This window comes from Sarcophilus harrisii, chromosome 1, assembly GCF_902635505.1.
Source record: "Sarcophilus harrisii chromosome 1, mSarHar1.11, whole genome shotgun sequence".
Taxonomy (NCBI): Eukaryota; Metazoa; Chordata; class Mammalia; order Dasyuromorphia; family Dasyuridae; genus Sarcophilus; species Sarcophilus harrisii.
In genome coordinates this window covers 706,550,537-706,576,958 of record NC_045426.1, presented here as the reverse complement: position 1 = coordinate 706,576,958, position 26,422 = coordinate 706,550,537, and the positions used below count along the sequence as shown (strand labels likewise).

General features: G+C 55.6%; 1 protein-coding gene across 4 annotated transcripts in view; it reads right to left on the bottom strand.

Annotated features, from left to right (window-relative positions):
* Positions 1 to 12,563: 12,563 nt before the first annotated feature.
* NF2 (neurofibromin 2) overlaps positions 12,564 to 26,422 on the bottom strand; it is a 103,243-nt gene continuing 89,384 nt past the window's right edge. For 2 of the 4 annotated variants that reach the window (XM_031948887.1, XM_031948890.1), the window contains one exon: positions 15,229 to 15,363. In XM_031948887.1, the coding sequence (XP_031804747.1) occupies positions 15,313 to 15,363 (51 nt within the window). In that variant the 3' untranslated portion in view covers positions 15,229 to 15,312. Of the gene's footprint in view, positions 15,364 to 26,215; positions 26,275 to 26,422 lie in introns of all 4 variants that reach the window. The other 2 variants (XM_031948889.1, XM_031948888.1) reach the window with 2 other exon arrangements.

Sequence of the window (26,422 nt, the reverse complement as noted above, 5' to 3'; positions counted from 1 at the left end):
CACGGATACTGGGGTAGGGGGTGATCTGACCACAATCTCCCATCTCAAGAAGCCCCACTCATTCCCATTTCCACCAGGATGAAAGTACAGACTCCTCTGTCATTTACAGACACTCCCAATCTGGCGCCCACCGTGATGTTACAGAGCTTGCTCTAGTCCCACTGGTTCTCGCCTCACATCTCATCTCCCATCTCCAGGCCTTTGCACGAGATGCTCCTCATGCCTGACGTGCCCTCCTCCTTCCCTTCTGCTTCTTAGAATCCCTGACTTCCTCCAGTGCCAGCTGCTCTGAGCGGCCTTGCTTGCCAATGCCCCTGCTGAAAGGATCTCGTACTCGCTTAGCCGAGGGCCTGCTGCTTTCCTGCCAGTCAGCCTGGGACTGGTTCTGTTTTAATTAAAACAGAAAAATAAAAAAATCTATTTTTTATTGTGTTTCACACCCCTCCTTTCCCCCCTCCCCACACTCCCATTATTGTGAGAAACGACCAGCAGGAGGATCTCAGAGAGGCCTGGAGAGACTGACAGGAGCTGATGCTGAGGGAAGGGAGCAGGACCAGGAGATCGTGTACAGGGCAACAAGATCATGTGATGGTCAGCTGATATGGACTTGGCTCTTTTCAACAGGGAGCTGGTTGAAGGCGGTTGCAATAGGCCTGTGTTGTTAGAAGGAGAGAGCTCTGGAGACCCAGTGGGGCCCAGGACACACTGTTTTCACCCTTGTCCTTGTTATTGTTTGGGTTTTTTTCTTGTGTATTTTTCCTTTCGCTCTTATTTTCGGGGAGCGGTGCGACAAATACGGAATCTGTCTGGAAGAATTGCACGTTTAACCTCTATTGGATTGTTTTCCGGCCAGGAGAGGAGGCAAATGGGGAGAGGGAGGAAAGTCTGGAACACGAGGTTTTGATGAATGTTAGAAGCGACCTTTGCATGTATTTGGAAAAATAGGCTATTTTTTAAAAAAAGTTGGAATAAACACACAAAAGGAAGTGCCGCCATTTCTTCCCCTTTCCTCCTCTACCTGGAGTCCCCAGTTCATTGTTCTCAAGCCCCACTTAGGAGGGAGAAATAAGCTGAGCCGAAGTGCTTCTGTCCCCACCTCCTGGCCCGGGCCCCTCTCAGGGCACCTGCATGGAGCCAGTGCCCGGGCCCTGGAGTTCTCGCCCTGTGTCGGAGGATTTGGGGATCACGGGAGTCAGGGTGGAAGGGACTCGGGTCTCACTCCATTGTCCTGGCACAGTGAACAGTGTTGGGTTTTGTGTCGGGAAATACTTGGTTCAAATCCTAGCTTGGCACAGAGTGTGACTCTGCTGGTTCTGGCAGGCAGCTGGACTTTCCCACAAGTCATAGCCGGGCGGAGATCTGCTTTGGGAAAGGGAGTTCCCAGGCTGGGGGGTCTTAAATCCTCTGCGGGTGGCTTTCCTTCACTCGGCCCCTTGCTAGATGTCGGGGGGGCCAGAGGAGGTCTTTCCCATCCCCTCAATGCAACCCAACAAGCCTTTATTAAGCACCCACTATGTGTAAGGCACTGGGCACACCGATACAAAGTGAAAAGTCAGGCCCTATTCTCCCATTGGGGAAATCACATACAGTGGTTGTCATTTGGCCTTCGTTTTCACAGAGTCCAGGGAGATGCTCTCGGTCCCTTGTGGGCTGGATCTCAGGGATCTTGAGTTGCCCAAAGTCATCCGCCTCCATCTCCTTTCCAGGGTCAATGGGAAGTCCGGAGGCAGCACAAAAGCCAGATGGGTCTCCTGCACGCACGGAGGGGGAGGGGTTCCTCCACAGAAGAGCCAAGAGTTAGCCAGTGCAGGATCCCCTGTGGACCCCTGGGAGGGAGCCCGAGAGTGGGGCTGGGAGGGGTTTGTGAGGGTGCAGTGTCCAACGTGGAGAACAGTGGGTGGAGCACCCCATATATGATGGGGAGCAGTGGGGTGCAGGGGAGTCTGGGAAGGAGCCACTGAAACCTTTTGAGCGGGGTCACGGGCGTAGCCAACTATGTGGAACCACAGTGCTCAGGGCCTCGGGCCTGGAGTCAGGGAAACTCTTCTTCTTGAGTTCAAACCCACCCTCAGACACTTACCAGCTGGGTGACCTTAGCCAAGTCACTTAACCCCGTGAAAACCAGCTCCTCATGGGTAAAATGAGCTGGGGAAGGAGCCGGCCAGCCACGGCAGTATCTGCCAAGAAAACCCCAAAATGGGGTCAGGGAGAATAAGCCGGGCTCGGTAACAGCAAACCCGCTGTGTAATAGCGATTTCAAGAGGGAGAACCAATTTCACAGAAGTCAAGGGAGGGAACCCCACGCAGGAGAAGGGGGGCCCGGAGCTGATGGGAGAGAGGATGAGCCACGGGAAAGGCAGGGGATCCAGCAGTTAAACCATCACTGTGACCTTTGAGAAATCAGCTCCAGTGGAGCGATGGGGTCACAGGTCGGGTGTTGACAAATGAACAGCTGTTGAGAAAATGGAATAAATGACCTTTTTTCTTGGAGTTTGGGTGGGGGAGAGGATGCCTGTTCCTGGCTGCTGGTTTAAGGAAAGGTGGCAAGGTCTGCAGAGGCCCCCCCCTCCCGCTGTCTCATGGGGAGCCTCCCGAGGAGTGGGAGGTAGCCCGGATGTTATGGTGTGTATGTGCAGGGGGTGGGGAAGGGGGTTGGAATGACCCCATTTTTCAGGGGGAAAGACCCGAGGCCCCGTTCTCTATGCCAGCAAGCGCCAGAAACACGACTGGGAGCCAGATCTCCTGGTTTCCCTCTCCCTTCATTCTAAAGAATGAAGCAGATTTTAGGGGTTGGGGAAGGGCAAAACCTCTTTGAGGGATCACCCTGGAAGAGGTGGACACCTGGCCTTTTGTATTTCGGGTTACCTGGCCTTTTAAACAACCTTTCCTCTTGGAAGCTCTGGGGTGGGGATGCCTCCCCTTTTCCTGGAGATTTCCCTCGGGAAAGCCCTGGGCTTCCCGGGGTGAGCCTGGAATGGGGGGGGTGAGGAGGGGTGGATCAGCAGAATGGGAGCCAGACTCCATCCCCTGCTTGCCCCCCGGTTCCCAGGAGAAGAAACACTGTAGATGGGAAGGCTAGAGAGTTCTTTGGGCCCTGCAACAATTGGGTCTTTGCAGCCACGGGCGTCCTCAGTCCCCTGCAAGCATTTATGCACCTTAGTGTGTGGCCTTTCAAACCATGAAGAGGGCGGGCCTTTGGCACGGGCCTGGCTTCTCTGAAACTGGGAAGGAGGGAGGTGGCTCCTGGAGCTGCTCTCTCCTGATCTGGCCCTGTGGAAAGGCGAGCCCCGGGGATGCAGCCGGCTGGTACTTGGGGAGTGCTGGAGACCCGAGAGCCTCTGAAGCCTGAGACCCGAGACCTGGGAGCCTCCGAGACCTGAGACCTGAGACCTGAGACCCGAGACCCGCGAGCATCCCCCCTCGGGGCCCTCCTGCCTCGGCCTGTGGGTCACCTTGGCTTCCCTCGCACCCACAGAAGGCAACCCCATGCAGCAGCGAGGGCGTTGGAGGAGAGGACGGAGAGCGGGGCTTCCAATTCTGGCCTCCTGCTCCCGGGCCTCAAAGGCCTGGAGGGGGTAAACACATATACATACGTGTGCACACACGTGGCACGCTGGGGCACTAATTTGCACCCACGCATGCACACGTGTGCAAGTCCCTGCAACCAGTAAGTGAGTGGGACGAGATCTGAACCCTGACCCCACACCTTTCCGCTGGGGGATCTAGCCCTGCCTCATTGCCTCCCGGAGGGTCTGGGCTTCATTTATTTGCATCGACGCCTTTTGTTTTTATATCGCGTTCATTTCCAAACATCTCCTCCTGCTCCAATTCCTTTTTTCCCTGTTGAGGCAGCCGGGGGTAAGTGACTCGCGCAAGGTCGCACAGCCAGGAAGAGTTAAGTGTCTGAGGCCCGATTTGCCCTCGGGTGCTCCTGACTGCAGCGCTGCCCCTCCACCAGTTCTTACAGATGGAGAAAGGTGATAAACAGAGACAGAGGGATGGAGGCAGGGATGGAGAGTTGGACGGACAGAGGGAAAAGAGAGGAAGAAGAAAGGGAGACAAGAAAGAGAGGGAGGGGGGGAGGGAATTCATTGAGCACTTTCTCCGAGAGGCCCCAGGCCAGACCGTCCCTGCCCTCGAGGCGTGTAAGAGTGTGGAGCTGCTGGGACGCAAAGGGGGCTGGGAGGAGTCTCACTCTGGGGAGATGATTGGAGAGGAGGGACTAGTGAGGAGGTGAGGGGGGGGAGGGGCGGGCCTTGCTGTCTGTCAATGATAGGAGCCCCGGGGGCTGGGGGGGGCATTTGTCCTCCCCCTTTCTCCACCTGTCTCTGCTCAGACCCTGCCCCCCTCCCCCACTCCCTTCCAAGCTCCTTGAAGGCAGAGCTGGCTTTTTCTGGCCACTGCCCCCCCCCCCCCCCCCCCAGGCCCTTCAGCTGGGTCAGACTCGCTTGATCCTCCTTGGGGTCTCCTTGGCCGGGAGACTTTAGTGCTCGGCCATTTCCTCCTCCGGCTCATTTTTCCGATGAGGAAACTGAGGACATCGGGATCACCTCGGGAGCTGAGGGTGGATTTGAACTCGGGAAGATGAAGTTTCCCGATTCCCGGCCCGGTGCTCTATCCACTCCGGCTCCCCCTGGCCCGGAATCACGAGGTTCCAAGAGCCACCATTGGGCCAGTGGTGCAGAGATGGAAAGGGAAAACCCAACCCAAACACAGCCGGGCCGAGGCCACGGAGGGGCCCAACGGGAACAGAAAGCACAGGCTGTCCCGTAACAAGGAGGAGAGATTTATAGGCTCCTTTGGGGGAAATTTGTATGCCATCCACCCAAGGCAATATTTTAAAGGACCTTTAGCTTGGCTTCCGGCCACCCTGACAAAGTAGATGGCTGATCTACTCGGAACAAAATGGCGCGCCGGTCCAGGATGTGCTGGTCATTTAATGGAACCCTTTTTATTCCCCTCAACATGTTTAGCAGAGTCAGAACGTTTATTGTCTGGCTAAACTCTTAATCGCTGAATCAGAGGGCAGCCCAACCCGAGGGCCCCCAGACCAGGGCCTCCTTGGCCGGAGTTCAGGGGATCACTGGGACCACCCACTGACTAATTGTCACAGAGTCCCCCAGCAGTAAAACCCAAGAACAGCCCCCACAATCCCCCTTCAGGCTCAGGGGAAACAAGCTTTGTCGGAACCGGACTGGCCGGCAGTCCCTGAAGGGGCCGCAGATCCCACCATCTCAGCAGCTGGAGACCCTTCAAAAGAGAGATCTCCCCTCGCCAGGAGACAGATTAAAACAAGAGGGATTTTCTCCATGAAAATGCTGCTAAAAAGATCTCACTGCCCCTCCCTTCCTCCCTGCCTCCTCCAAGGACTCTTTTTCCTCTGCTTTTCGCCCAGATCCTGAGTGGGTTCCTCCTCCAGATCGATCATTTATTAAGGCCCTTTGGGCTTAACTTGGAAGGGCAGTGTTAATAGATGTCCATCCATTTTATTCCAGTGGTGACCTGAGTAGATTAACGCTCTCTTGAGCTAAAAATCAGGTCCAAGGTCGAGCCGAAGTGGTCTGAACCCTTCTGTCGGTCCAGTGGGAAGCGCTGACTTTGGGGTTGCAGGAAGCCAGGCTCCTCAATACTTAAAGTCAATATCCTTGGTCTTCCTAAGAAGGGCCAATTAGCTCCAACAAGCCTCCCAGCTTTGGACCTCATTTTAGACAGGAGGAAATAGAGCCCGGAAGAGATCAGTAGCCTCAGTTTTCTCATCTATGGAATGGGCCCCATAATGTTTATTCTTTACAGAAAGTCAATAAGGAGTGGCTGTATGATCCTTGGTGGGAGCAGGGATGAGGGCTTTGGAAGGCAGGTGAGGAGGGGTGAGGGGTCAGAGGGATGATTTACCCCACTTGATACAACCGGAGCTGTGGGTCAGCAAGGTGGCTGTCCTGCCGGCCTGGGTCTTCAGGAACGCCCCAGCCCTTCTGGGGGAGTCCCTCTCCGTCTGGGAGCTTGCCAGTGAGCTCCTGACACGCTTCCTCCTGCCCAGATCCCAGGGTTCCTGGAGGAGCGGAGATTGGGCCCTAATGCATGGAATCCCAGCGGGAGGGGAGAGGGGAGGAAGAGGGGGGAAGGAGGGGAAGAGGGAGAAAAACAGGAGAAGAAGAGAGAGAAAGAAAAGAAGAGGAAAGAAACAAAAGAACAAAGCAAAAAAGGAGAAAGAGACAAGAAGGAGGGGAAAAGGAAGAGATGGAAACACACAAGAAAACAGGAGAAAAGGGGAGGGAAAGGGAGAAGAGAGGAGAAGAAGGGTAAGAGAACATGCAAGAGCAGAAAGAAAGAAGGGGAAGGGAGAGGAATGGAAGACAAAAGGCGATAAACAGGAAAGGAGGGCCGTGGAGGAAACATGGGAGGAAGGCCCTACCCCGCTGGGTGGGAGGTAGAAGCCTTTTGCAAAACCAAGGCCTCAGGGGAGGCTAGGGTTCGACTCCCACCCCTTGGTTCAGATGAAAGGGCTGGTTCCTTTTCTCCCGTTAGTAGGAAGGACTTAGATTATAGCGGGGACTTTCCAGCGAGAAAGGAAGGTTTGAGTGTGGGGAGGGGAAAGCAAGTGGGGGGGGAGAAGTCCATTCTAGGGTCCAAGGTTCGGTGAGCCCGCCGTGATGCCCTTCCCTGTTCTGGGTTGGGGAGTGCCTGGGCCTGCCCTCCTCAGCAATCTCCTCCTGTCTGAGGCCGGCGTTCCACATCCTCCCCCACCCACCCGGAGGCCTTGTGATCCGGGAAGGGATTGTTAAGTCTTGCGCTCCGAGTTCGAATCCAGCCCTGCTTCCCCTTCCCGGGGAGGCCGGTTGAGCCTCCCACCGGTTGTCTCTGCTGGAAATGGGAGAATAGAGACCCGCCGAGAGGGCTGGGAGGAGGGTTCTGAAGAGCTTGAAGTTGCCGGGGAGTTGGATCCCCAGGGAGCACAGATTTCCAATGGAATTCGCTTTCTTTTCCACAAAGGCCCTTGGTTTCTGGTGCCGACAATTGTTTCTCCCAGGTGAGTAGGGATTGAGTCAGGGAGGTCCGGACTCAGTTTTTTTGAAAGGAACCATCCCTCGTGGGTCTTGCTGTCGGGGAGGGTGGGTCTGGCTGCTTGGACTCAGTGCCCCCAACCCGCCCTCCTCTCCCCTCTCCATCTCCTGCTCTAGACTTAACTCTCTGGCGGAGGAGGAGGAAGGTGGGGCAGGTCTCGGGAGGACAAGCGCAAGGGAGAAGAGGGGGGCCTCCCTTAGTCTCGTTTGGGGATTTATTGTGGGGACCTCGCAAGCTCACACGACGGGGGAGGGGCTCAGAATCACATTGTTTATCCTAGAAATAGCCCGATCTCCACCAGGACTCCCCTTGTGTCATAGCAGATGGTCAGCCCTCCTTTCTTCTTGCGAGGGTCTTTCGCCGTGGAAAACGGGGCTTCGGGTCGGGGACCGTGGAAATATCATCATCAATAACTTAACCACCATCTCATCCATACTCATCACCATATCTATATCTCCCATCACCATTATCACCATACAATCATCTCAACATATCAATCACCATCATACATCATCACTATCATCATCATCTCACCATCATTATCATCATCCCATCATCATCATCAATATACTCACAACACATATCATTATAGCTTTTTATTTACAAAACAATGGATGGGTAATTTTTCATCACTGACCCTTGCAAAACCTTCTGATCCAAATCCCCCCCTTCCCCTTCCCCTCCCCCTCCCCCAGAGGGCAGGCAGGCCCACACATGGTAAATGTGTCAAAGTATAAGTTAGATACAATGCATGTCGCCATGTTTGTACAGTTGTCTTCCGACAAATTGTTCTGTAAAGGTGGGGACACTGACTCAAGCCCGGGCCGCTCGGCAGAAATGAATGAGTCTGAACAAATAAAAATATTAACCTTAAATATTCTTTCAAAATAGAAAAAAAACGGTTCCCAGGGCAAGGGCTCTGCCTTTTAGTAACTGTTCGTTCTTTTCTCTAGATTAAAAAGGTTTGGATTTGCTTGTGGGTGTTGCCCGGAATAATAGGGGCGAAGCTTCGGGCCCCTTTCGCGTGCCAGGCCGGGGTCAATGATTGCCTCGTCAGGGATAGATGTGGGGCCGGGACCGCCCTTCGCCGCCCCGGGTTTCATGGCGGGTTTTTTTGCACCACAAAACGGTGGCCAGGCGAGACCGGGACTTGTCCCGGCAGTGGGGTCATTGGCCGAGGCATGGGGTGATCCTTTGGGTCGGGGGAGGGGTCCTCCCACCGCCTGCTGGGGCTACAGATCTGGGCTGGGCCATGGGGGGTGGGGGGGCTCCTCACTCATCCTCTGCTGGGGTCATCATGGGTCTCCGGGCCCGGGGAGGAAGGGGCAGCTAAGGACGAAGGGCAGTGGTGGCTGCCAACAGGAGCCAAGGGGCCCAGATTGTGGGCGGGGGCAGAGATGTCTCATCACTTGCAGGGAAAGCTCTTGGGCATCTTCTCCACAGGTGAAAGGGACCGGTTCTGGTCTCATTTCATGGAGCAGAAAGCTGTGGCCAGGGAGGGAGAGCCCCCATCCAAGATCACACATCAGGGTAGCGCGGAGCAGAGATCTCGTCCGAGGAGCTGGTGGAACTCTGGCTCTATTACTTGCCACCCTGACACTGGGCAACTCTCTCTCTCTCTGGGTCTCAGTTGCCTCAGCTGTAAAACTGGAGGACCAGCCAGATGGGCCTCTGCTCCTGCTCGGCCCTGGGCCCCTGGGCCATTCCTGGGGTGCCGCGTCCAGCTCTGGTTGGAGGGTGGCCAGGAGGGCAGGAATGTTCAGCTCCAAAGGGAGGGGGGAACTGAGAAGATGCAGAATCCCCCGCCTGGGACTCTGTCCGCCCCTGGTCCGGAGACTCCCTCCAGTCCTTCCCGGCCCCAGTGTGGGCAGGTCCCACCACATCTAGCACCTCAAGGGGGTGACAGAGAGGAAGGGAAGAGCCATGGGGAGCCAACTTCCCCAGGCCCCAGCAACAAGCTAAGGAGAACCCTGTTGTCAGCCCGAAATGGGTCTGGCTGTGTAGGGAGCTGTGAGCCCCCAGGGCTCCCCTGGGCTGCAGCCAGGCTAAGGGCCATTTTTGGCAGTGCAGCCCATTGGCCTTCAGGGGACGCTCCCAAGACCCTTCCCAGAATCCTGTTGTCTAAACACACAAAGTAGAGGTTACAAAGGGAATCATTTCTTACTGAATCATTTCTTCTCAGGGCACCGTCTGTCTCTCCACACACCCGTACACTGGTTCCATCTCTTAGAAAACCCGGCTTTATTAGCCCTCCCCGTGGGGCCGAGGGGCCGCCCCCTGCCCGGCCTCCAAGGTTCTATCAGCCTGGAAGATTCTACGTGTCCAAGACCCTCACGATGGAAGCATTTCCAGGTCTCTTGTTGCTCGAGTGGCTCCAGTCGGGAATTTCCATCTTTTCCCCCAAAGTGCCTCCCACCCTTAGCATTCTGCATGTCAGTCTCCCCGTTCCTGCCGTTGGGAGGTCAGCGCCATTGATCCCGATCTTGTGGCTCAGAGGGGCCCATTCCCAAGTCCGGGGCAGGTCCTTCTCCTCGGCCAACAGGAGCCTTCACAGCATTAATGAGATAATTCAGTTAGGAGAGAAAAGCCAGGAAGAGGGCTGGGGAGATGGAGGGAAGGGGGGAGGGAAGGGGGGTCTCTCTGGAGCTGCCTTGATTTCCACAATCAGACAAGCTCTCAGGAGCCACACAGGCTGAGCTCCAGGCCCGACAGGAGGAGGAGGAGGAGGAGGAGGAGGCCTTTCATGCGGAGTCAGGGGCAGGCTCCGGCTCTGATATACGGTCCCTCTAATTTTCCCAGGCTGCTCTGTCACCGCTAAGAGGGACTTACCTCTCTCTGGGTGAGTGAGCTCCAGCTCTCGCTCTTTGCAGCCAGATCTGCGGCTGCTGATTTATGCCCCACTGCAGTTACAGCGGCCGGCAGGACCACGGCCATGGTGGCCGGGGAGGGAGGCGGCCTTCGGTTCTCTTCTCGGAGGGGCCTTGCATTCACCCAGCCCCCTGGTGGGCGACCGGGCCGCATGTGACCGGCAGCTGGGCAGGCAGGAGCAGCCTTGGAGGCAATAGCCACAGTTTCCCCCTTTAACCCTTCAGGCTGTGGTTGAGCTCCAGTAAGTTAACTCCTCACCACGGAAAAGGGGCTCGTCCCCACCCTCAAAGGCAGCCGCCGTCCAGAACAGGGGCCAAACAGCCCAACGCAGAGGCGGGAGAGGAGTGCAAGATATCAGAGTTACCCAGGGGCTGGAGGGATGGGAAGGGGCAATGGTGATCTTTCTCACACACATTTCACAGATGTCTGTTTTTGAGGGGGGGCAGGAGACCAAGGGAAAGTCCACATTTCGTGGCTGTTCGGTCATTTCTGACTCTTCGTGGCGAGTTCTTGGCAAAGCCACTGGAGGGTTCTGCCATTTCCTCCTCCAGCTCGTTTGACAGATGAGTAAACTGAGGCAAATGGGGTGAGCTGACTTGTCCAGGGTCACACAGTCCGAGTGTGTCTGAGCCAGACTCCGGGCCTGGCAGCCTGTCCGCTGGGCCACCTCGCCGCCCTACCTCTCTATTAGGTCCCTTGGAATACTTGCATGATTTGAAGACTCTGGGTTTTGTCACTTTGTCCGGCTCCGTAGCTGCGACGTCATCGCCCCAAAACCAAGCTGGTGAGGAGCCCCTCCGAAACCAGCCAGGACATCGGGGCCTTTGTGTGTGCCTTTTTAAAGAGGAAGGCCTCCAGCTCATGGAGAATTAATTTTTTTAAGGCTGCTCTAGATTGACTAGTTTCCATTACATATAAAACTCCTTTTTTTTCATTCTTTCTTTTTTAATTGAAGCTTTTAATTTTCAAAACACATGCAAGGAGAATTTTTCACCACTGCCCCTTGCAAAACCTTGTGTTCTGAGTTCCCTTTCTCCTCACAAATATAGGTTAAACATGGTAAAAAATACAAAAATCCTGAGGAGATTACTGGAAACCCACAGGTAACTAGAAACCTACAGGTGACCGGAATAGGGATTTCTTGTCTACACCGCGGGTCACTCACTCCTCCACCTAAGCAGCCTGCCCCATGGCAAGGGCTCGGGGGAAAGGAGGCAAGAGCTAGGGTCCACACGGACTGTTTCCCATGGACACCAAGGGAGCTCCAGGGGCTGCCGGTCAGAGGTCCCTCACCTGGCTCAGGCTAGAGTCGGACTCCGGGTCTTCGGGCATGGTCAGAACCCGGGTCTGCTCTGCACTGCCCAGACTCTGGGCGAGATTCACCCCGGCTTCCTTCCCATCACAGCTAAGAGCCCACCTTTCCTGGTGCCTTCCCTCTCTCACCTCCAGGCTCTCCTGTCTTTATCATCAGACTGGGAGCTCCTCAAGGACGGGGGCTGTCGTTTGACTTTACACCGAGCCAGTACACAGCAGGTGCTTAATAAGTGCTTACTGATTGACTACAGCATTCTGCTGGAAAGCAGAATGGAGCAAATGGTGTCGAGATTCAGGTTGTAAAGCAATGGCTCAAACCTTCCGCCACATTCTGGGATCTGGGGGTGGGAGACCTCAGGAGAGGCTGTGGACAAAGCCCCTCATTCTGGGGAGGGGACGGGGGCCAGGAAGGGGGCGTCTTTGGGTTCCTGGTGCCCATAGGGATGCTTGTAGAAGGGGCTGGGTCACCCCAAGGTTGAGCCAGTGACTCTCGGGGCCACATTTTGCTGCCCAGTGCTTTCCCCTTGCCCCGTCCTTCCTGGAGAATCCTGCACCATCTTCCACTCTGGGGGACGCGGGATTCTTGGGCTCATGTACCGAGTCTGGGGCAGGGAAAACCCTCAGGGGAAGAAGAGTCTGCTCCTTTCTGTCCCACTGGCACTGGACCACCCACACCCCCCACACACTCACAGACTCACATTCACACATACACACACACCCACAGACAAACTCACACAGACTCACACCCACACAGACACACTCACTCACACACATACAGACTCACAGCATGGACGAGATGTCGAACTGACCTCAGCCTTGAGATGCCAAGTCTCGCCCCCCCAAGAGCCGACGTCGCCTCAGTGTGTGCAGCCGGGAGGGGGGGAGCATTCGGGCCCAGAACTCCTAGATGACGGGATCCCCGGCCACACGTGGGGCTTGGGGCTGCTCCTGGCCCCCTCCCCAGGAGGTGGTGGGGGGGGAATGGAGCTGAAGCTCTGAACCAGTTGCAAGTTCTAAAGATGAGCACAGGCTTCTGCAGCTTTGAATTTTTATTAAAACAATCAGTTAAAATAGAACAATCCCCCAGAATAGAAAACAGACTTGTGGGTATTTCACCTGATGGGAGGGGGGCTCCACCCCTCGGTCACAAGAGCAGCCGAACAAGCCCAGGTCTCACCCCACGCTCTGGAAGGGAACTGGAGGAGAATCCCCGTCAGGCGCCGCCTGCCAAGTCTGGCTGGAGACCAGGGAAGTTGGCACAGATGGGGCCACGAGGGGCCCCACGCTCGGGTAAGAGCTCAAGGGGGGGTTCTCTTTTCTGGAGTGGGGGGTCTGGATGTGCTTTGACTCTGGAGAGAGTGGAGATGGGGAGACGGGGACACACAGAGACACGAGAGCGGGGGGACAGAGACAGAGCGAGGAAGCTGCGGGGCCTCTCCCCTCGAGAAGACTGGATGTACCTGGGCCCAGAGTGTGGAGGCTCCGGCCACCGGACACCTCGTCTCCCAGGCACTGCTAAGTGCCGAGACGTCCCTCGGGGAGACCGTCAGTCTGGGTGCGGGAGTGAGGGGCCCGGCCGCCCCCCAAGCTCACCCCGCGCTCCCCAATGCAGCCACTGCTGCTCCCGCCCATCTCCTCCCTCCTCTCCAATGGCATGTCAGAAGTTTCAGGTACAGGTTACACATTATGCGCTTCAGGGACATTAAAGACATGGGACAAAGCCACCTCTACACTCTGGGGAACGAGCCGCAGCCCCCTTCCTCCTGGGGGCCCGCTCACCTCCCGCCCACCCACCAGGGGCTTCATCCTGGGGCAGCCGGGCACGCTTGGCCCCCGCTCGGAGGACCAGGGTCTGCTGGGCAGGGGCCTGCGGGGGCGGACAAGGGGGCAGCTCTCCAGCTGAATTCCCTTCCCACGAGCAGAGGGTGGCCATTAAATCCTTCGTGGCGGAGGAAGCTTGGCGTTTGGGTCCCTGCCTGGGGGAGGGGCTGGGTCTGTGACTTCACTGACCCGGAGAGAATGTCTGGGGAGGTGCAGTCAGAACTCGAACTCGGCCTCAGGCAGGGTCTGTGCTCTCCCCCATGTCAGGGGAGCCAAGGTATTAAGGACGAGGATCCGGGCAAGGGCACGGGAGGCAGACATGGGACAGCTCTGGGGGAGGACGTGGGAGGTTTCAGGGGAGCCAGAGTCAGGGGCTCGGCCCTCTTGCCCAGGCCGGGCTCTCCCCCAGGGGTCGGCGGTGTGAACGCGGCGCTCTCGAACCTCGAGGCTGGCGTTACCTGGCAAGCCAGGGCTGGGCCCAGCAGCTGGAGGCACCGGGCTTCCCCAGGGCAGGGAGCTCAACCCAAAGCGAGACTTACCCTGGCTGAGCTCCAACCCTACCCCAATTTGTCCCCCCACTGGTCCCAGAGGAGGCTGTGCCAGAGACAGAGGGTACCGCAGAGCTAGAGCCCCCCGGGGAGCAGTCTGGGAGGAAGGCTCCCAGGGCCGGGGGGCAGGCCCCCAGACTTCTGACTGGCTAAGTGTTTCTATATTAAAAATCACAGACAACACACAGAACGAGCCCGCCGGATTCAAGCTGCGGCCGAACGGCCACAAGCAGCCACAAGGTCATTCAGGCCATCCCCCTGCCAGCAGGAAGGACAGACAGAGGCGGCAGGAGGCTGGGGGAGCTTGGGGACACAGAGAATATGAGGAGCCCGCTGCTCTCCCCGAGCCTGGGTCCCAGTCCCAGAGGGCAGCCCGGCTGCAGAGGAGCCACAGGAAGAAGCCCTCAGCCCCCTGGCACTGCACGGGATGGGCTCCTTCACTTCTTAGTCTCTGACAAGCTCCAAAGCCCCGGGTCCTATAGCAGCCGGAGGTCCAAGGCGGGGGACCTTGGTCGGGGGGAGCAGCATCCCACCAAGGACAAGGGAAAGTCGCTTCTCTAGTCATCAACTGAGCACAGAACAGTCGGCACCCCTGCTGTGGGGCGGGCACCTTACTCGGCACAAGGAGGGACGGAAAGGCCCGAATGTCCAGCGGGAGCTTTTGTAAAAAGGGCTTTGGGGGGGAACCGAGATCAAACACAGACGCTGCGAGGGCCGGGGAGCACGATTCAGGGCACAGAAGCGGAGACGAGCCAGACCTGTCCCGTCTCCTGCCAAGAGAGAATACGAGAGTCACCCGCGCCGGAGAGAGGCTGGCCGTGACGGCAGGCTGGGAGAACCTGTGAGCCGCAGAGAGTGCGGGAGCCCGCTGGGCCTCGGCTGCTTACTGGAAGGTCCCAAGGAATATCGGGTCCCTCACGTCTTAGGGAACAGGGAGCTCTCCCAACCATGGCACAGGGAGGGAAGTCCAGACAAAAAGGACAGGCAGGGAAGCAGGCTCTGGGGGCGGCTGCTCCCCACCACACACGGCCCCGGCGACCGGCCCCCATGGCCACTGTGCTGGCTCTGCCAGAGCGCCCGGACCACGGCTTGCTGGCTGGGAAAACCTCCCCCCTCCCTCCTCCAGAGCCCGGAGGCCCATCTCTCTGCAAGGCGGGCCCCCACATCACCAGAACTCAGGCGTTCCCTTCCCAGGCCCGGCCCCTGAGGCTGCCCCGGCAAGTCCAGATCTTCCACCCTTTGGCAGCCCTGGCGTGGGACGGTGGCACAAATCCCCCAATTTCCCCGCCCCTGGTGCTCAGAGGGGTTGGTGAGAACGCCCCCCAGGGAGTAACCACAGCCTCTTCCATCTCCTTGGAGAGCCTCATCCCCGCCAGCCCCCCAGCTCCCCTGGGGCACAGGCCGAGTCTGCCTCTGGCAAAAAGTACAAACCACAGTGTCTCTGAAGACCAGGTGGGCACCACAACTACACAACAGACAAAGGAGACTGCACATTTAAAAAACATCCATAAACTTGAACCCCACCCCAAAAATCCTCGGAAGGGCTGGAGTTCAAGGCCATTGCACGTTGTTGGCATCGGGTCGCCGCTGGCCGAAGGAAAGCTCCTCGTCACACAGCCGGCGTGTCCGGGGATCGCCTCCGCGCGCAGGGCGGTCCCGCTGTGCACGGGGGCCACTCCTCGGGTGGCTGGCTTGGTTCCTAGAGTTCCTCGAAGAAGGCCACTCGGGACTTGGTGCTCTGCAAGGTGAGCTGCAAGGAAGCAGAGAAGGAGAAGGTGAGCGGAAGGCCTGGCCGCGCCCCTTCCCCAGAGGGTTCCATCCCTCCCACAAGCAGGCTGCAGTTCTGAGGAGGGCACGGGGCCCAGCTGGGGGGCTTCCCTCGGCCCGGGAAGGTGCCAGAGCACTAAGCCAGGCTCCATCCTTTCCTCCAAATCCAGTGGCCACTAATTAGGGGGCAAAAGCATGTTAGCCAAGAAGTGCCATCCAAGGCAATTCCCCACAGGAAGCGAGATGTACTTGGTCCCTGCCACACCAGAGGGCACTTTCTCATGTTGCTGGCTAAGGAGAGGACACTCATCCAGGTGAATGCCAGCGGGCACCTCCTCTGGGGCTTAGGTGAGCAGAAGCAGATCCCTTCTCCCTCTGAGCCCAGTAGTGGGCCCAAGGAGGGGGATTACGCCTCTTGGTCGCCCATGTCTGGCTGCCTGGAAGGGCCCAAATGGAGGCTGCTTCTGCCCCAGCGCCCTCCTGGGCAGAGCCATGGACTGGAGCTACCACGGTGGGCTCAATGAAACCAAAGGCAGGCAGAGGGTGAGACCATGGCCTGGAGCAGAGGGGGAAGGAGAGGTCAGTGGCTCGGCCCTCCACCGGCTGCGGCGTCTCTTTCGGCAGCTGCCCCAGCTCTCAAGTACACAAGTTTTGCAGTGGATCATGGACTTTGAGGTGGGATCCAGGGAGAGAGCTCGGGCAGCGTCCCGCTTCTGGGATCACCTGAGACGCAGCCGATCCTGCCTGGCTCCTCTTGGGATGGAGCACGAGCCACGAAAGCTCACACCGACTGCTGCCAAACAAGCCTCGGGCAGCCCTGGGGCAGGGGGCTACAGAGAGCAGCAATGTCCTCTAGGTTCTGGAACAGACACAGCCATGACGCCCTCCTAATGAAAACACAGGCCTGGGGGAAATGATGGGATGTGCCGTGGCTGCTGCTGCAGCGGGTCAGGGGGCTTGCTTGGAGCAAGAGCGGTTCTGTGTCCCAACTACAGAGGTTTGTGCCAGTGTCACCTTTCTTCCTTCTCTGCCAGCAGCCCTTCGGGCAGGCATCTGCACTGCCAGGTTGCCCAGTGGTGCTCCTGAGACGGGACAGGCTGGGAGTGTGGGCATGCGGACCCCCAAGGCAGCCGGCCTGGTACTCACAAATGCAAGCTCCTGAGCTCGATGCTGGAGGCCAAGAATTCTTGGATCCCACACCTGGTGTGCCAGGCCAGCTGTGCCCAGGAGGCGAGTGCGGACACCAGAGTGGCCCCACGTTCCAGGCACTCGAGCCTGTGCCCGTTAGGATGCCCAGAGCCTTGGGGGCAGGGGCTGCTCACGCTCCCTCTGCAGAGACTCAGCTGCTCTCTGGTCTTTTAAGAACAGAAGCAGTATCGCCTCCACTCCAGGAAAGGGGCCAAAGGCAAAGGAGAGGAGCAAAGTCAAAGGCCTCCGAGGCGGGAGGAAGGTAGTGCTGAGCGCCAAGCGCTAAGGCCTAGAGAGATGGCCCTTGAGGTCCTGCAGGAGGACAAGCCTCCGGCCTCCCTGAGAAGGGCCTCGCCACCCTGAGGCCCGACGTGCTCCGTGGCCAGGCTCACTGCCACCCAAGCCCTTGGGGTTCCCAGGGAGGTCCTGCCAGTGCTGAAGGCTGGCCGCTGTGTCACCACTTCCAGGCCGGCAGCCTCTCCCTTTGGCCCTCCATCTGACTGGGACAGCACTCCCCCTGGATGGGGGGGACAGTTGGCAAAAGGGAAATCCCGGGCTTCCTTCCTCGAGACAGGACTCTGGTTCCCAAACACATGAAGCACCAGAGCTTCCCTCAAGAAAGGTCTTTCCACCAGAGCCTGGTTCACCTTCAGGCTAAGTCAACAACTCAGCTTCCCTGCTGCTCCAATCCCTCACCTGGAACAGCCCTGGAACAACCTTGGAAACCAGCTAGTCATGCACCAGCATGTACTAAGCACCCACTGTGTGCCCCCAAGGCTTTTGGGATGACACCCCTGGAGCTTCTCCAGTTCTTCTACAATAAGGAGTCCAAGAGCTGGGGGTTGGGGGCTGAGCTGTGCTCCAGCCCGAGCATCACAGAGTGCCGCCGTTGCAAAAAACGACACGGCCCCTTTGTGAGAAGGTCGGGGAGACCCCAGAGGTATCACGATACAACAGCCTGGAACCTCACATGGGGCAGCGGCAGGAGTCGTAGAGCATGGGCACCAAGGGGCAAGATGGCCCCTGGGACAAGAGGGAGCGGACCCATGAGGGGCAAGGTGCCAGCCACTGGCCCGACATCCCACAGCCTGACGGGGGGAGTCGGGAAATAACACCAGGGCCCGGAACACCAACAACTCCTGGCTATGGGGCTTTGGGCAAAGTCAATTCACTCCTTACAGACTCAGTTTCCCTTTTTGTAAGATAAAGGATAACTTAGCTCAAAAGGTCGTTCCAAGTCAAATGTTCTGAGACTTAAAGTGCTATGAAGAAATGGGAGCAAACAGAGCTGTTTGTAAGGAGGGTGGGTGGGTGTTCTGGGAACAGGAGCGATTCTCTGTGCGATGAAGGACAAGGACCATCGATAGCCGCTGGGGCTCCTGCACCCCAAGGATCATGGGAGTCAGACTTAGAAGGACGTGGGTCGGGGGCTCCCCAAGAGCTTCTGTTGACGTGGCTCACACTGACAGAAGTAACTTGGAACCAGCAGACTCCTTGAAAGGGTCCCAGGGACTCCCCCCCTCCACCTTAGAGAACTACTGACCAAGACCAATTCCTTACAAATAAGGAGACAGTTCTGGGACTGCCAGCAGAGAGCCGAAGGGCTCTTTTCTCTGCAACGAGCCACCTCTTATTACTTAAGGGGATCTTCTTCTAGGAAAATATGCTGCACAGTCCTCTGGGCCCTCCACTGAGGTCTCCAGGGCCTTCTGAAAGCCAGAGAGGAGGATAAATAAATGTATATGCAAGGTGCAGTCTCCGGCAGCAAGGCTGGTTGATTAAGAATAAATTACATTTTCATCAGCACCGAGAGAAAATTGATTTACAAGGCCGCATTGTGATAATCTTGTTCCGACAGCAAAGGAGGACGGAGGGGCAGGCAGGACACCACCATCGCCACTTTGGCGCTCAATAAGACAGGAAACGTTCCAATTAAGCTGGGAGAACAATCTACTCTCGGGCCAAGATTGCTCCAATCACCCTCCGGAGGCGTCTCAATTGCTGACACCTTGGGGAGCGGGGAGGGGCTGCAGCGAGAGCCCCATTTAATTCACCTCGAAAACCCAACAAATCCCTGGGACTGCCAACCCATCTCACCCACGCTAACCTAGTAACTGCAGGCCCCGGAACTCTGCTCGTCTTATAAGAATCCAATGGAGTCGCGGTGCAAGCCCGGAATCCCTTTATACTCTCTCCTCCTTTCCGCAGAGAGCACCGAGGAGCGGGGAGGGGAAGCTATAAAATGGCATGCTGATGCTCGCCCGGCCAAGCCCGCCAGGAGGGCAGTCTCGGAGTGGAGGCGAGCCAAATTCTGTGGCCCTGAGCACCAGTATAATCTGGGGCTCTGGGTGTGATAAACACGGAAAGATAAGAGGGATCTCCGTCTTTAAAGGAACTCTTAAGCTTCCCCCAGCCTCTCCGAAAAGAGGGGGGGGGGGGCCCATCTAAAGAAATGGTTTCCCATAGTGCACAAATGGGAGCAAATCCCACGCAGGCCCAGCTGCTCACCTGCCCGCCCCTCACCAAAGGAAGAATTTATGGCCAGTTCTCTCCTCATTAGCAAACAGAATTTGGGTTTATGTTCTTTATCAGTCCTAGGAAAAAAGACCGCCCTGGGAAATGCCGGAGGAACCCCCGAATGCTTCTCCTTTCGGGGCTGTGTCTGATTTAAAAAAAAAAAAAAACTGCTGAGGAAGCTAAATCCCCGCAGCCAAGGCAGCAAAGGGAGGTAAAATGGCCTAGGATGAAGCGGCACTCTCTGCCAGGCCGGCCCCCATTTCACCACGTGACACCGTGTCTCAGTTTCTCCACTTGAAATCCCAGATAATGAAATGACTCATCTCGCCAGGCAGGCGAGAGACTGAACGATGCCTCTGGGGCTCCAGCCTGTGACCCTGCTATGGTCAAGGCTCATCTGAGATCGCGGGGGGCTCCCGTGCTGGAGGGGGGCCTGTCTCACTCCTCACACTGTGGCCCCACCACCGGCTGCGAGGGCCAGCCCCAGGCTCTCATACCGTCACGCAGGCAGACCCTATTTGTTGGGCTCTTCGGCCCCTGCCAAAGGTGCCCTCCTCCTAAGGCCTCTCCCTCACACCTGGGCGCCGTCTCTGACGTTCCCTTCACGTCCTACTCTGGCCACCTTTCCACTTTCTGCCACGCTGCCGCCCTCATTCAGGGCTTGAGGCCCTTGTGCCTGTTTGAATCATGTGTGAGCTGGTCCTTCTGCCTTCCTTCTCCCTTCTCCGATCCATCCCCCTTGGTTGTAGGCCAGGAAACACGTGGAACATGGGCTGATTCCACCCCCCACGCTCACTCGGAAGCTGGGGTAGACCGGAGGCGGGCAGTCCCACTCTGCTCCTGGGCGATCGTTGACACCCTCTGGGCAACAAGAGCATCAAAGCAGCTTTGCAGACTTAGGTAGGGAGCCCCCAAGACGCCAGGGAACCTCCACATCCTTCGTGGCAGCTTTTTTCTCGGTCTGTCGTCCAGAACTGCTTTTACCTGCCTTGGGAATTGCTTTTTCCTTGGGGCACTAGAATTTGTTTTTGGTAAAAAGGATTGTTTGTTGAATCTTCGGCTCTAATTCACCGTCCTTGCATCAGATGCACAGTGTCAATGGGGACAAGCGCGCTCAGCTTTCTAAAGCGCCGCTAGGATATCAAGCCCTTCCTCGAACTCTCCGGGGGCAGCCCAGCATCATGTCCTGAGACCCCACTCTGTGCAATTGGCTCCCCTGTGACCTACCATCCTTCTCCTCAGGAGCCCCCATATTCTAAACCCAGCTATGCATGATGACCTCCACAAGCCCCTACTTTGCTCTTCTCTACTTCTTTGCTTCTGCTTTTCCTCAGCCTGGAATGCACGTTCCCTTCAGATTTATCTACTGAATTCAACACATTTTATTTATTTGTCAGGGACTGACTATGTGCAAGGCCCTATGCCAGGATACAAAGATAATGCTCCCAAGGAGCCTACAGTGCCTCCAGGGAAAAGACAAACAAACGAACAAACATGACAAAATGCTGAGGGAACTGGAAGGGAGCGTCTCCCCTTGGGCCTCCACGGTCCAACCTTTGCCCCAATGACTTGGATGAAGTCATGGGATGTCTGTTCGTAAAATAATCTGATGACAGGAAGGCGGAGAGGTGGGTAACCCTTGAGATGGAAAGTGAAGGCCCCAAAATGCCCCGGCACACGAGAATCATGGACACACCGAATTAAGATAAAGCTGAATGAGATAAACGTCAAGGGCTACGTCGGACCAAAACGTCTACTTCACATAGGAAGGATGGAGTGACAAAGCCAGGTTCTTCTGGGCAGGGGTGCGTCAAGCCCCCCGAGGAGATGGCAGCATGGGCTCCTGGAGAGGCTCACCAAGGGCTCCAAAGGAGGGACTTAAGAGGCCGATGGGCACAGGCCGGGCTATGACCGAAGCCCCACCCTTGGTTCTGGGCACCCTCTTTTAAGCAGGGAGTGGGCAAAGCTTCATCAGACGGTGTGATGGAGAGGAGGCATGACTTGGTGGACCACAGATGCTGCCTTCCAGCTGGGATAGCAAGGGAACATCAGACTGGTTCTTTATGGCTCCACAGTCAGAGACGAGGGGAAGCTGCCAAGAGGCAATGCTCCCTAACAACCAATTATCCCCAAGTGGAGGGGGCTGTCCCGGGCCTGCCCTCAGTAGAGGTATCCCCGCAGAGCCTGGGCCACCAGGAGGGTCCTGCGCAGATTAAGGTGGCTCAGATGACACCTGAGCTCCTTCCAACTCTGATTCTGAGGATTAGATCACTTTCATCTGAGAAAAGGCTCAGGGGAGACTTCAAAGTACTGGCTTTGGTTTTGAAGAGCGGAATTTCCATAGAGATGGGGAAGTCCACTTCAGACTCAGCAAAGGCCCAGAGATGGGAGAGGGTAGCATGAGAATGGCGCACGGTGGTTCGGTTTGCCCAGAAAACGACAACAATTTCTGACTGGTCTCCCTGAATCAAATCTCTCTCTCTCCCTCTCCTGTCCAATCCATCCTACATATGGATACAATACAAGCCTGACCATGGCACTACTCCGCTTACCAAGCTCCAGGGTAGTAGAGCCAAGATGGCAGAGGAACAGAGAATAGCAGAGTGAGCTCCCTCCATTAAAAAACCTCTTCCAAATAAATCTAGAAAATTCACCAAACCAAATCCTGATGAGTAAATCTAAGGAAAAAACTAATTGTAATTTCTTTTTCCGGTTCTATGCAAAACATATGAAAGAGAAAAAAAAAAAAAAACTGATTCTCAATAAATGAAAAACCAATTGGATTGGGAAGAAACCCCCCATCTTTTGGAAAGGCTCCATATTGACTGTCTTCTAGACAACTACCAGCAACAAACAAAACAAGGCTGAGGTCTGCCTGCTAGGAGACAGCTAGAAGGGGATGCTTCTAAAAGAGGAAGTTGTCTTGGGAATTAACTTAAGTCTTTGTCCGACCTAAACTCTAATAATCAAAAGTGCCCTGGCTAGGAATCCTCCTGAATCCTCCACTGTTGCTAAAGGGATTCAAAGCCTGGAGGGGCCTTTAGTCTCCGAGCTCACCGCTGGTCCAGGAGTGGTACCCCCAAGGTGACCACTTTGTCCAGGAGGGCTCAAAAGCTCAATTTCCTTGGGTCAAAAAGAGAGATTCATATGTTAACCACATAATTAAGCATAAAATATTGAGCAGCTAGCTTCAAAGTAGCTGTGCAGAGCAGAGGTCACCAAGGTGGCTGTGGCCATTTGTTTTAATTGCAGTAGAGGCCTTTCATGAATATGCAATTTCCGTTCGGTGATTTATTATTTCCCGAGGTGTTTCAGTGTCTCATTTGATACCGAGGGTGCTAAAACAAGAGGTGAATTCTAACAAAATGAAGAATGATGTTGTGTTTTTATGTCTTCCTGGCCCAGAAGAGGCTAGTCGTAGATTCTGAGGCATCTCAAATTGGGACTCTGTTCTCTCTGGAACTAGTGTGCCAGATGCAAGACAGGCCCAGGGGATTTTAACCGGTCTGACTTTTTAAAAAATGGGCTTTTCAATTTGGAACTGTGCCCAAAGGGCTATCAAACTTTGCATCCCCTTTGATCCAGCAGAGTCTCTACTGAGTCTATATCCCAAAGAGGTCATAAAAAAGGGAAAAGGACCCACATATGCAAAAATGCTTATAGCAGCCCTTTTTTGCAGGGGCAAGGAACTGGAAACTGAGTGGACAGCCCATAAGTTATGGTATATGACTGCTACGGAATATTACTGTTTTATAAGAAATGATTGGCAGGATTTTAGAAAAGCCTGTAAAGACTTACATGAACTGATGCTGAGTGAAATGGGCATTGTATATAACAATAACAAGATTATACGATGATCAGTTCTGAGAGACATGGCTCTTTTCAATAATGAGTTGATTCAGGCCGATTCCAATAGACTTGGGATGGAGAGAGCAAGCCATGGAGACTGAATGTGAATCAAGGCATGGCTTGTTCACTGTCTGTTTGCTTAGTTTTTTTTCTTTCGCTTTTTGATCTGACTTTTTTTTTTTTTGGGGGGGGGGGGCAACAAATATGAAAATATGTTTAGAAGACTTGCACGTGTTTAACCTACATTGGATTACTTGTGCTGTCTATGGGAGGGAGGAAGAAACATTTGGAACATAAGGTTTTATAAAGATGAATTGCTGAAAACTATCTTTGCGTGTACTTGGAAAAATAAGAAAAAAATAAAAAGGGGCTCTTCTATCATCAAGCTCTGACCCTAAAAAATCCCCTATTATTCTTCCTCTGGACACTATTATTCTGGCCTCCACTTCGGCATCCCACATGCAAAAACACTGACCATTTTGTCAGCATGCAAACTCAGATAAGCCATTCCAGGGCAAACCCTGGGAAAGAATCCATCCTGGTGGAAGCCCTCATTCCAAGAATCTCGGGTGGGCTTCCGGGGAGCTCATGATGTACTAAAAAAAAAAAAAAAATGCCCCGACTGTAGCATCCCTTCTCCCATCATTCACTACCCAGCCCTCAGACCCTTTTGTGGCAGCTGACCAAATTCCCGATGACGGGATCTGCTTCCTTGAGCCCCGGCCCCAAAGCCATGCTGTGGATGTGCCGCTTCCCCTCCTGAGTGACCCTAAGGCAGCTTCCCCAAAGGCAGCTGACACCAACAAGGTTCCTATCACCAGTGTTGCTCTAACTCAGGTGGAAATGCCAATGGGGCCAAACTAACCAGCTGATGTAGGAGAGGAGCAGAGAGAACAGAAAATACATCCACCAATCCCCAAACCCTACCAGCATCACATCCCAGCCCACTTGTAGTAGTCAGACTGATTCCCCCTTCTTCTGCCTTCCCCCCCTTCCCCCCCCACCTCTGCCTTTTTGGATTTTTAACCTAAAATCAAAGTGTCTGAGTAGATTGGTAGAGAGAAGGCAAGTCCTGGAGCTGAGGTCAAGTCTTGCCTCTGACATAGGGGGCACTGGGTCACACTCTGGCTACTTCACTCAGACACAAGAAGGAGACTGTAGATCTGGATCCCTGCCTCCCTTTGGTTTGAACTGGGATTCTTTGAAATGCCTCCTCCTTCCCCAACTGCGATCGCCATCTTCCCTGAGGGGCCGGCAAAAGGAAAATCAGTCCTCGGCTTGAAAGAAAGGTTGGCCCCCCAGTCAGCGGCTTCCCCAAGACTATGGATGAAAAAGGCTCCCACGCCCTGACCACATGGGGAAGGGGCCCCCCAGAAAGCAGAGGGCAAGGAGAGCTATAAGCCCCAAGAAGCACCAAGAGGTGATCAGATGGAAACAACTTAGTTTTATGAATCAAAGACTGAAACATGGGAAAAAAATCAACAGGGGGTGATTTTAATGGGGATCACTGGAAAATTCACTGGCCCACCACTGCCCTTCCTCTGTTTCCCGGCCCTGGCCGTGCCTGGGGCACACAAACCTAGCCCGAGGCAAACCTGCAAGGCCAGTCTGGCCCAGACTGTGAGCAAGGCTGGCCATCTGGCCATGGGAGAGCTGCAGCCAGATACCGTCAAATGGGGAGAGCGTCAAACTTTACAAATGGGGCCAAAACAACTACTGCTTAATTAGAGATGATGAGGCAACACTAACAAATATATCCAAGTCCAAGTTTCTAAGCAGCAGTAAAACCTCTATGAACCAAAATCCCCAATTAGCTGGATTTATCCTTTTTTCCCATGTCTCTGCTTGACAGAAGGAAGGAAAATATTGGGGCTGACTTGATTTACTTTCTTGAAGCTTCTCAAGTATGATAAAAAATCAAGGATAGACTCGGGCTATTCCCTTATTCCTTCTGTGGCTACATCATTGCCCAGGCTAAATGGGCAGAAGATCCCTAAAAAAAAAAAAGGCAAAGCTCAATTTTCTTCTATTTACTGTACTTAGCCAACAAAAGTAGATGAGTTTATCTTATGAAATTTTTCAACAAAGGTCAAAACAAAGAGGATTTTTTACTTAACCCAGAGTTAATCAGAAAACTTAATAAGACTTTCCCTCCCTAGAGCCTTCTGGGTAACTGGGCTTTTTTCCTGCACCAGCAGATCACTGCCATCGCCCATCCATGGAGAGGTTCACCTCCAGCTCCTGGCATTGGGCACTTACTGGACAGTAGCCACGAGTCTGGCCAGGACCGGAGGCTGAGCTGCCCTGGTGGGTCAGGCCACAGAAGCTGCCTCGCAGGCCGGGCCCTTGTGAGAAGGTCTCTGGTGTTCAGGGGCTTCCAGAAGGACCCAGGACACCCTATTTCCTAACAGTGAGAGCTTAGTGCTGCTCGGGAAGCCTGCAGGCTTCTGGGGGGAGGGGGGGGTAGTTCACAGAGTTCAGAGCTGAATGAAGTTGCCCTCAGGACTCCACTTGTCCCCCGCCTGCCCCTCCGGAGAAATGGGGGAGCCTCAGTAAGAGAGGAGCTCGGAGGCCAGGCCCCTGACCACGTGAGGGCCCCGGTTCACCACGAAAGCTTGACACAGCAATCTGACGGCCGGACTCTGCCCAAAGCCCCCTCACCCACGGCTGCCCCAGCCCAGGTCTCGCAGAATCTCACGGCGAGTCTAAACCATCCAGGCCAAACCAGTCAATTGTTTTACTCAACAAGCACGTTATCAAGCACCTACTATGTGCCCGGGCCTTTTTCAGTCTACCCTCACTCGGGCCACAAGTCAGCTGCCCGCTTTGGGGAAAGCGCTGCAGAGACGCCCTTTGGAATTCTGGTGGGGGCATCATGGACCCCAAGCAGATGCCCTGCCCCCAGTGTGCTTCAAAGCACCCAGCAGGAAGGAGACTCCAGAGACAGAAGGGAGGGAAAGGCAGCCATGCTTGCTTTCGGACCACTTGCCTGCCCTCCCCCACCCCCCACGGGAAAGACCCCGGAGAAGAGTGCAGGGTTCCCCTCGAGCAGCCTCCATGCCAGGAACGTCACCCCACGAGGGACTCTGGGAGCTGGCCCCAGAGCAGAGGTCGGCCAGCCGACTCCTCGGCATGCGCCTCTGGGGGAGGGGAGCGGGCCCTCCAGGACTTGTCCCCGAACAGCATGCAGGCCGCAGCGCCCAGGGGCGGGGAGGGCGGGACAGGCAAGCTCATGCAGAGGTTAGTGTCACAGGGGATGCCCGTCACCACACACAAAGTACCTCGGAACAGCCCACTTTGGGGCTCAAATGCAGATAGGTCTTCTGCCTTGGGCTTGAGGCTAAACCAGCAAAACGAAACGGAAACAGAAAACAAGACACCTGTGACATGAGCAGAGCCGCGGGACGCTCACTCTGGGGCCGCCGCACCCCGGGGCCAGGGCGCTCGCTCTAGGCTCCGGCCCCCCGGGATGCCTGGGCACAGGGGCA